This window comes from Oncorhynchus masou, chromosome 19 (genome assembly GCF_036934945.1).
Source record: "Oncorhynchus masou masou isolate Uvic2021 chromosome 19, UVic_Omas_1.1, whole genome shotgun sequence".
NCBI classification, from domain to species: Eukaryota; Metazoa; Chordata; class Actinopteri; order Salmoniformes; family Salmonidae; genus Oncorhynchus; species Oncorhynchus masou.
Window position 1 is genome coordinate 25,169,765 of NC_088230.1, and position 11,313 is coordinate 25,181,077.

The following is an 11,313-nucleotide window of genomic DNA, read 5'->3' on the forward strand; positions in this document are numbered from 1 at the left end:
ACTGCAAGGGGGCTTTAATTATCTAGCCTACAACTTTTTAAGAACTGCTTTACCTGTAGGCATTAAGCAAGACTTGATTAAATTCATCTTATTCAATGACTAAATTGAACTGGATGAATAACTTTTATTAAAAAATGTGATTAATTATTTAATATTATAAATAACACTTTTAGGCAACTTGCATCTTTGGGTAGCTTTCCATATGCATGTTGTCAGTATGCTCTGGTGTCGTGCACGTGTGACCCCCATTTGAAATTCTCCACTCTTCGGCTAAAGCATGTACATTTATTACATGTACTACGGCACACCGGGAAGCCTCTGGCACAAACCTTTTGTGCACATTCTGCGCACCTACACCAGATATATCACTGATGCGGTTGATAAACAATATCAAACTATAGATACAAAATTCATAGACTTGATTAACTACAATTGTACAATATTGTCCGGTTGTTGGAGGAATCCTCCAATGCATCCCCTTGCCTTTTGTAACATCCCACATGTTTTCGGAGAGATAAATACAATGGCTATGTTCCAGAGCATCAACACGACTGCAGTCGACTGCTGACTGACTGATCAACAAATCACCTTGCATCATAAGTAACAACTCAATATTATTTTTAAATCAGTCAGTCACAATTTACCATTATACATTGCAATGTTGAGCCTCTCGAACACGGCCATTGCCATTGGAGGCTGCAGACTCGTCATTGATTTGGGGCGTGTTCAAACAGATAACTTTTGTCAAGTCGGTGACTGTCGTTAGTCGCCATCTTCCAAAGTGTGTTGCATTATGGGATAACAATTGTCCAACTCGCCCCTACATGATGACTGTGTGAATCTTACAAAAACCATGTGATCAAAGGTCATAAAGTTGACTGCAGTTGACTGCAAATTTCTGCAGTTGCTCTTCATCAAATTCATCCTGCAGCCAGCGCCATTGTCAACCAATCATTATTGTGCTATTTCAAAGAATAAAAAAATGTACCACATGAATCACAGAAAAGTTATTCCCTGTTTCAGTCACGCTTGTGTATAGACGTCAATGTACAAATGTATGTGATTTGAGGTTCTGTCACCAATTGAATTGATTGTAAAATGTACACACACACTGTATATTAACAGTTTGTGAATGTGTGATATGGGAGTTGGAGACAGGTTTATTTCGACATTACAAAGAATTTTTTTAGAAACAATGGCAACACTGCCATGTTGCATTGAGCCTTGCTGTTGGAAAACCACATCTGCGTCTGACTGTTGCAGATGCTCCTCCCCAGCGTTACGCTATAAACACACCGACTGCATCCTGGCATCAATGCTGCATAACATTTTGCGCAGATAGGCAACTATACTGATGCAGGTATCTTTTGCAGATGCGGTTGGACACATGGAGAGAATCATGTTCGCAGTATCCTCAAAACCGTGTCTTTTTGACAACCTTTGACAGCAACAGGAACATAAACAACTGTCCACGATAGTAGGATTGCCAGGTCAGTTTAGTAGTGAGCTTGTGCTAGATGTGGCTAGTTAGCTAGCTAACCTAGCTTATGTGTGTGTGTGTAATAAATAATATAAATTATGCTATTTACTACTTGCCCAAATAATCATGTTTGAAAGAGTGTGTGTATAAATAGTAATTGGTAGATGGTAGATACTACTGTACCACTGATAATTGTCAGATAACCATGTGTGTACAGTAGGTGACATGTCCATGATAGCTATATAAAAACTATAGTTATGTTAGGTAATGGTTTGGCTTATCATGTTCATGTCTATGTAGAAGAAGACTGTAGGAGGAAGTGGAGAGGACTCAGGGACAGGTATCAGAGAGAGAGAAGGGCAGAGAAAGATAAGAGGTCAGCAGCTTCAGGCCAGCAGCCTTGGCGCTTCTGCCACATTCTTTTCTGGATCCATTTATTGTGCCTCGGGCAACGAGTGGCAATTTTACAGCCAGACCCCTTACGTCATCCACAAGTGTTGTCGCCACCGGTGCATCAAGACCCTCTACGTCATTTACAAGTGAGACCATCACCGGTGCAGCGAGACGCTCTATGTCATCTACTAGTGTGACCATCACCGGTGCAGCGAGACCCTCTATGTCATCTACTAGTGCGACCACCACCGGTGCAGCGAGACCCTCTATGTCATCTACTAGTGCGACCACCACCGGTGCAGCGAGACCCTCTATAACATCTACATCATCCACAAGTATGACCACCACCGGTACAGCCATGGAAGATGATGAAATGGAGGAAGCACCTCTGGATCTATGACCACCTGAGATTATTATGACCCTCAAGGAAGTGACCCCTGAGGACCTTGAACAGGATGTGGTCATGGAGACAAACAAAGAGAGCAATGAGGATAGAAACATGGAGACTAACGAAGAGGTACAACGTCCCACCAGGCGCCATCGGCGGTACCAGCCCCGAGATCCACTCAACTCATTTCAGCAGAGGCTCCTCCCAGCCGTCGAGAGGGATGCAACCAATCCTGATGCTCACAGGAAGGATGAAGAGACCCTCTTTGCCATGAGCCTGGTGCCAACCCTGAAGAGGCTGCATCAGCAAAGAAAAGCAGCAGTCAAGGTTAAAATTCATCAGCTGCTTTTCGATGCCAAGTTCAATGGTGTGTTTTTTTTCTCTCCACACCACAGGTAGTGTCATAAGTATTGCAAAAGATGAAGTAGGTCATTTTTACAGTATACTCATGTAGGGCATGTCACGTAGGGTAGGCCAGAAGGCTACACTGGAAAACCTAACCTCTATCAAAATAGATGGCAGAGCCACAAAAGTTCTTCTGTGCAAGGGTGTTTATTTACATAGTGATTCCGGAACAAAAACAACAGTACTACCATCAAACGTATACCTTATGGGACAGCTAAACACAATGCTGCCCCATTCACAGCTCAATCCAAAATGGCCTCTCCACGAACTGAAAGAAAGGCTCCTTTTGTAGGGCTAGCCCCTCCCCCCAGAACAATTAACCCTAATTAATTAAGCAATTGCTTCGTCAAACCTACATTTTCCATTAACTAAACATACTAAAGGATATACATTGCAACACGTTTTTAAACAATATCACCACAAAACATTTACAACATTATATCACTACTGACAGTGTCTTTCAATATGCACATTGACATTAATGAGCCATTTGGGACAGGCACTACAGAGTCAGCCCAATTCCCTTTGCTCGGGTCCTTATCCACCTGGAAGCTACAGATATAGAGAGAGGAACAGAGCAAACAAACGCGCTCATCCACAACATAGATAAGTATAATACATATTACTTATATTAAATATGAACATTGACACAAGTGTGAAATGTATGTACTAAGACAGAAAAGTTAACTAGTGTGTCGACCCACATTGTTACCTTATCTGATAATGGAGCAGGGAGGAGTGATGAATGTATGCATGCGTGCGTCAAATAACCAAATGCTGCCTGTGGCCAGTGACGGACTTCTACGTCACAGGCTAATTGGTATTTCAGATCAAAGGATTAATATGAGGCAAATATATAGCTGTTGTTTCTGGGTTAGAAAATATCCTAAAACAGTTTGCTGTCTAAATATTTGCATGTCATATTCATCTTCTGATCTGAAACACAAATCCCATGAGTAAACAGCAAGAATTACCAACATTACCACACTGTTCCACTATTTATGCCACTAAGTACACTTTACAAGCAGTATTTAGTTAACATAAATCTCACGTTTTATGGTGTTATATTATGTAATGCTTGTATGTGTTGTTTTTCTCTTCCCCTCCAGAGTTGGAGTCAATTTAGCCGACAAGCTCACAGGAAGGACTGGAAGAGGAGTTGTCTACTTTTTGTTTTGACCTTCTCCTCCAATGGGATTTTCCAACTGTCCTTATTCCACTTACTATGTCCTTGTTAGTAGTTTCTCAATACTTAGGACAGCATTCATTATTAGTTGTACATAAATTGCAAGAAAATTGACTGAATTGAAACTGACACACAGGAGAATTCAGATGCTCTTGTTTTTCTTTTACAAGACTAAAGGTGAAATGTGTGTTTACCTGTATTGTGGCTACACATTCACTTTTAGTCTTTTCAGACACACATGTCTCCGCCACTCCTTTCTGAACCTCAGATCTCCAGTGCCCTGCCCTCTCTCTCTTTATGGCCATGTCTGAAGTTCCCCTACTATGTCTAGGCTTTATGAGTAGTCCCTGTATCTGTCTGCAGTTGTGCCAAAAAATACATGCTCTTGTTGTTCTCTTACAGATTATAGGCTACACATTATTTTTTGTATTTTTACATGCACATACATGCACACACCTTTACTCCCAAATGTCACTTAAATATAACTTCCAAATGAAAAGAGACAAGGAGACGTAAAATAATTTGGGGAAAAATGATATTTTATGGACAACGGTGGATGGTTCTTAAAATAACCTTAGTGTTAGGGGGTTCTAAAAAGAGCTGTGTCACTCCACGGCATACTGCCATGGGACTTCACCTGCTGGTGATGACAAGTAGGTGGTCACCTGAAGTGCCTGCCTGGGGGCATGTTGGCACCTGCCCTGGTGACATCAGGTAGGTGATCATTTGGCGTGCCCGTCTCCATCTGGAACGGCCTCCGCAGGTAATTGTGGAGAACACATGTGGCCTTCACGCAGACATCGACATTTGAGGGGCTGAGACCAAGCACTCTCCGATACATTCTCCACCGGGCTGCCAGAATCCCAAAGGCGCATTTAACAACTAACCTTGCCCTGGATAATTGTTTGTTAAAGATCCTTACAGGCTTTGGAAATGGCAGCTGGCAGCTGGCGTCCTGTCTCATGAGGTTGGGTCTCAAGGGAAGGCCTTGTCACCGACGAGGGAGTGGAATCTCCAATGTGCCATCCTGAAGTGCCTGGCCAAAGGCAGAGTCCCACCATCACTTCCCGTAAGCACCAACATCGATTGGCACAGAAACAGTAGAAGGCAGCTACCTAATTCCAACATGGTGTAACAGTCAGACGTCTGTTTTTGTCTTGTCCTGTGTATATATTGTTTTCTTCATATATATTTAATCTATATTTTTAATCTCAATTTCCATCTACAGACTGAACATACTCTCCCGCCTCACCCAATGTGGTACAGATCTGCTATTTTGTTATACTTAATTTTTTCTACATTTAACTTGGCAAGCAAGTTCAGAACAAATTCTTAGTTTCAATGATGGCCTAGGAACAATGGGTTAACTGCCTTGTTCAGGGGCAGAACAACAGATTTTTACCTTGTCAGCTCAGGGATTCGATCTTGCAACCTTTCGGTTACTTGTCCCAACACTAACCACTAGGCTACCATCCGCATCAGGTTAGTGGCATACTTTAGAACCGGAACCCCAATCAGAAGCTAGCCAGCTAACTAGCTACTAGCTAGTAGTCAGTTAACCATTGCTAGCGGTCATCACCGTTAACTTGGACATCAACCAGCCTCAGCCCGGTCAATTCCTGCCAGTCTGCACAGATGTGGTAGACTGCTTTTTCTCTACCACATCTCCGGATTCCTACCGTAAGCTCCGAACCTTTACACCAGATCATTGCTGCTAGCAAGCTGCTATCCGAGTGGCTACTCCTGGATAATGTCTCTGTCCCGAAGCAAGCACCAGTTAGCCTGGAGCTTAAACCATCTCCCAGCTAGCAGCAGAGATCCATTGGCCATTTTCTGGGCTACAATTCCTCTTTTGCCAATTGGCCTGGGCTCCTTCACTGCCAACACGGAGCCCCGCCAATCCATCACGACTGGTCTGCCGACGTAACGTTCCGAGGGGGTTTCTACAGACTCCTCCGTTGCGACGTCCCCCAAAGGCCCATCTGCTAGCCCCGGCCTGCTAGCTGCCTGAATCGCCGTGTCTCCAGCTCGCTTAGCTATTCATTGGACCCTATGATCACTCGGCTACACATGCCTTTCCCTAATGTCAATATGCCTTGTCTACTGCTGTATTGGTTATTGATTGTCTTATTTCAAAGGGGGAGACACTCTAGACCCAAACTGTTATAGACCTATATCCATCCTGCCCTGCCTTTCTAAAATCTTTGAAAGCCAAGTTAACAAACAGATCACCATCCATTTCGAATCGTATCATACCTTCTCCACTATGCAATCTGGTTTCCAAGCTGGTCAAGGGTGCACCTCAGCCTAAGGTCTTAAAAAATATCATAACCGCCATCGATAATAGACAGTACTGTGCAGCCATCTTCATGGACCTGGCCAAGGCTTTCGACTCTGTCAATCACCACATTCTTATCGGCAGACTCAATAGCCTAGGCGTCTCAAATGACTGCCTCGCCTGGTTCACCAACTACTTCTCAGATACAATTCAGTGTGTCAAATCGAGAGCGTGTTGTCCGGACCTCTGGCAGTCTATGGGGGTGCCACAGAGTTCAGTTCTCAGGCCGACTCTTTTCTCTGTATATATCAATGATGTTGTTCTTGCTGGTGTTGATTCTCTGATCCACCTCTATGCAGACGACACCATTCTGTATACATCTGGCCCCTCTTTGGACACTGTGCTAACAAACCCCCAAACGAGCTTCAACGCCATACAACTCCTTCCGTGGCCTCCAACCGCTTTTAAATGCTAGTAAAACTAAGTGCATTCTCTTCAACCGATTGCTGCCCGCACCCTCCCGCCCGACTAGCATCACTACTCTGGACGGTTCTGACTTAGAATATGTGGACAACTACAAATGCCTAGGTGTCTGGTGACTGTAAACTCTCCTTCCAGACTCACATTAAGCATCTTCAATCCAAAGTTAAATCTAGAATCGGTTTCCTATTTTGCAACAAAGCCTCCTTCACTCATGCTCCCAAACATACCCTCGTAAAACTGACTATCCTACTGATCCTTAACTTTGGCAATGTCATTTACAAAATAGCCTCCAACACTCTACTCAGCAAACTGGATGTAGTATATCACAGTGCCATCCATTTTGTCACCAAAGCCCCATACACTACCCACCACTGCGACCTGTATGCTCTCGTTGGCTGGCCCTCACTACATATTTGTCGCCAAACCCACTGGCTCCAGGTCATCTATAAGTCTTTGCTAAGTAAAACTCCACCTTATCTCAGGTCACTGGACACCAAAGCAACACCCACCCGTAGCATGTGCTCCAGCAGGTATATTTCACTGGTTATCTCCAAAGCCAACACTTCCTTTGGCCGCCTTTCCTTCCAGTTTTCTGCTGTCAATGACTGGAACGAATTGCAAAAATCACTGAAGCTGGAGTCTTATCTCCCTCTCTAACTTTAAGCATCAGCTGTCAGAGTAGTTTACCCATCACTGTACCTGTACACAGCCAATCTGTAAATAGCACACCCAACTACCTCATCCCCATATTATTACTTACCCTCTTGCTCTTTTTCACCCCAGTATCTCTACTTGCACATCATCATCTGGACATCTATCACTTCAGTGTTAATGCTAAATTGTAATTATTTTGCCTCTATGGCCTATCTATTGCCTTACCTCCCTACTCGTCTACATTTGCACACACTGTACATAGATTTTTCTATCGTGTTATTGACTGTACGTTTGTTTATGTGTAACTCTGTTGTTGTTTTTGTCGCACTGCTTTTGCTTTATCTTGACCAGGTCGCAGTTGTAAATGAGAACTTGTTCTCAACTGGCCGACCTGGTTAAAAAAGGTCAAATAATACTTAAAAAAAATCTACAACAGCACAACTGAATATTTATTTTTTGTAATTTAATGGGGCAAGTCACTTAAGAACAAATTCTTATTTACAATGACGGCCTAGGAACAGTGGGTTAACGGCTTTGTTCAGGGGCAGAAGACAGATTTTTACCCTATCAGCTCGGGGATTCAATCTAGCAACCTTTTGGTTACTGGCCCAACGCTCTAACCACTAGGCTACCTGCCGCCCGCAATATGTACCCTTGCGAACCCGAGCACGGTGGAGCCTGGATTACTACATGTTTCCCGGCAATGGAGCCAAGACAGTTGTGGAAACTCCACATATGCAGGAACTCTGCAACAATGGCCCTCCAGTCTTCCTCCTTGGGGACAGGCATGTATTCACCTACAAGACAGTCCCAAATGGTTTGTGCCACAGAGGGGACAATGCCTGCCACCGTGAACCATCCAACTCCAAAGCTGAATCTGATGGTCCTGTATGAGTCCCCTGTCGCCATGAATCTGAAATATAATTCAAAAGAATTATCAATATTGTCTGTAACTTAATATTCCACCCACATATTCTATCTACTCATATACCTACCTCATTACAGTTTATGCTCTACTAATTATATTGTAATACTCATCAACAATGCCTTGAAACAGTACAAATCAGTCTATGACTATCAATAAACTGTAGCCCAGGCCAACTCTACTTGTAGAAAAAAAGGTGCTGTCTAGAACCTAAAAGGGTTCTCCGGCTGTCCCATTAGGAGAACCCTTTGAAGAACCCTTTTTGGTTCCAGGTAGTATCCTTTTTGGTTCCAAGTAGAACCCTATTCGGTTCCATGTATAACATTTTCCCCAAAGGGGTCTACCTCTATTATAACAGCTCCAACCATCTGGAGCAGGTGATCGAACTCGCTTCGGTCCAGACGAAAGTAACCTCGAAATTGCTCTCGAAATAGTCGAAGCTCTTGAATGAGACGGTGGAACTCCCCTGCATGCTTTCGGGACTTCAACCATCTCTGGACCCACACAGACCTGCGCTTTCGGCGGGGCTGGTCCCAGCCCAACAGTGCGATCAAAACCGTCTTCCTCAACGTTGGTCTCACTGTTGAAAGAGCCTACTCTCTGCTATCTTGACTATTTTGCATTTCGCTCCAAAACTTGGAGGGAAATTATATTGTAGGCTCTCACAATACATTTTTGGATGTCTTCGAATAAATAATATGTATGCTGCTTGGCAAATAAATGAATAAAATATGTAAAGAAATTACGCAATCAAACTGTTTTTATTATGTAATCCCACATTTATTTACTGGATATGTGTCCAACAAAAATTCAACATTCACATTTTGCTACTTTCTGTCAAGTCCACGCATACAATTTGATGCATACATTCCATGTATCGAACGCATGACCTACACATGCAACGCAACGCAACGCTGCAAGGCAAACGCAGCGTTCCATTGGAAATTAAAGCACTTTTGGTGTCCAAAACGCAAAAATACAGTCGGTGTGTTCGAAGCGTACTCATCGGCTTTCGTCTTCAGTCGGTTGCTTCAGCCTAACCACGCAAACGAGCCCATTGATTGACAGTCGTCTGCAGGAGTGCACAGGGCAACATCCTTGTTTTCCAGCATTGTCTTTAAAATGAGCGAATATTTTTCCCTTTCAGATTGTGATGTCATTGGTTTTGATTTGGACCACACACTCTGTCGGTACCATTTGAAAGAGACCTCCAGGGTGAGTTTATTTGTAGCTCACGAGCTAAAGCTAACGTTGCGTGCTGTTCTTCGCATTTCTAACAGCACGATACAGTAACAATGTAGCCGGCAATTGCTACCAAGTAGCCTAATGATTGCATGCAACATCACCATCCTTTCCAACTCGCAGTGTCAAGTCAGACATTCACGGTTCGCTGCATTTCATCAATAGCTACTACTCGTATTGTATTACGAAACGAATGGAATATAAAATACTTCCTACATGGTGTTCATATGCTAAACGTTGCAGTCGTATTGCACGCGCCAAAACCTAAAACGATATTGTTGTAGTGCAGGGGAGTCTTTCTCTTTTGCAACATGGAATAGCTAACATGACATGTATAAGCCACATGCTAGCAACAACAGATTAGCCAGCAGGCCCTTAAGGTGTCTGGTATGAGTCACGTCTGTGTGACATCTGACTGCCAGCTGCAGAAAACCAATGGTATCCTCTGTGTGGAACGTAAATGACATTGAAGCCATGACTTTACAAATCGGTTTAATGCATACGAGGCAGCTCCATCGTGGTAGCTGTCAGTACAGTACAGTGTATATGTATTGTACAGTAATACATGTTCAGTGTCACTGAATGTTCACCCCACCTGTGGATAGATTATAACAGTGACCCTTTTGTGCCTCTCTGCAGCTGATCTATGAGAGCTTTACCAGGTATCTAGTGGAGCATAAAGACTATGACAAGGACCTTCTCACACTGACCCCTGCTACCTGGGATTTCTGGTGAGTCACTAGCAGCAGAAGAATGACTGGATACAATCATCCCTTCCTCTCTATGCTGTAATGAGTAATGACCGTGGTGTGCCCTTGTAAATTCAGACTACCCCATTTTCAGGTTGAATAAAGGGCACTTTTTAAGCAAAAAGGAAGATGCTGAATAATGCTCACAGATTCTTATTGCCTAGCATTAGGACATGGATCAACATGTGTTTTCTTTGGCAAAGACCACTATGAAATGTCTATTCTGTATGTCCAGTTTCAAGGGCTTAGTGGTAGACCTTGAGGATGGAAACTTGGTTAAATTGGCGGAAGATGGAACGGTCTTACGGTAGGTTTACAGTTAATGATACAGTTAAATGCATGCATTGATATTGGTTTCTGTTAATATTGATAGGAAAAATGCCTGTTTTGAAGTGTTGGTACACTATGAATGTACAGTATTTGGGCACGCATGTCTTTTTGTTACTCCTCTTTCCACCCAAAATAAATAAAAAGCCTGACTTTAAACCTGTTTGTTTTCATTAGAGCAACCCATGGGACCAATAACCTCAAAACAGAAGATATCATTAAACATTACGGTCCAAAAAGGGAATGGAAGCACTTTAATAGCCTCAATACCACATTTACGAGATCTAGTAAGTCTTAAATCTTCAATCTGTGTGACCCTTCCTTTTTGTTTGTGCTTTTTATTTTTTGTAATGCAGTTGAAATTTCATGATAATACAATCTCCTGAAAACATGGGCTTCTTTCTTCTCACTTTATTTCCAATTTACAGAGTGGTGAATGATTGGATTGTTTCTCACAATAAATATATTCTGTTTTATTCTCTGCAGCAAAGTACTATTTTTATGACAACTATTTCGATCTACCTGGGGCTCTTCTCTGTGGCAGAGTTGTGGATATGTTGCGCAAGGTAAAAATCTATTCAAATCAATGTTCATTATGATAGTTAATGTTTACACATTTGTTTAAATGACAACAACATATAAAGCATTTTATTTCAAGAACATTATTTTGTTTTGGTCAACAGCGTGGGAATGAGGTGAATTCAGACTTTTGGAAAGACATGGTCGCTGCTATCGACCACAATTACAACACATCAGCATTTAAAGGTAGGTTGATCACTTATTTTAGAATCAATCATTTTCCG

At 42.7% G+C, this 11,313-nt stretch overlaps 1 protein-coding gene across 1 annotated transcript in view; it reads left to right on the forward strand.

Annotated features, from left to right (window-relative positions):
- Positions 1 to 9,148: 9,148 nt before the first annotated feature.
- Positions 9,149 to 11,313, forward strand: part of LOC135506054 (5'-nucleotidase domain-containing protein 1-like) — a 79,415-nt gene continuing 77,250 nt past the window's right edge. The window contains exons 1-6 of the mRNA XM_064925428.1: positions 9,149 to 9,407; positions 10,074 to 10,165; positions 10,419 to 10,490; positions 10,688 to 10,797; positions 10,997 to 11,076; positions 11,194 to 11,275. Coding sequence (XP_064781500.1) covers positions 9,315 to 9,407; positions 10,074 to 10,165; positions 10,419 to 10,490; positions 10,688 to 10,797; positions 10,997 to 11,076; positions 11,194 to 11,275 — 529 coding nt within the window. The 5' untranslated portion in view covers positions 9,149 to 9,314. The remainder of the gene's footprint in view (positions 9,408 to 10,073; positions 10,166 to 10,418; positions 10,491 to 10,687; positions 10,798 to 10,996; positions 11,077 to 11,193; positions 11,276 to 11,313) is intronic.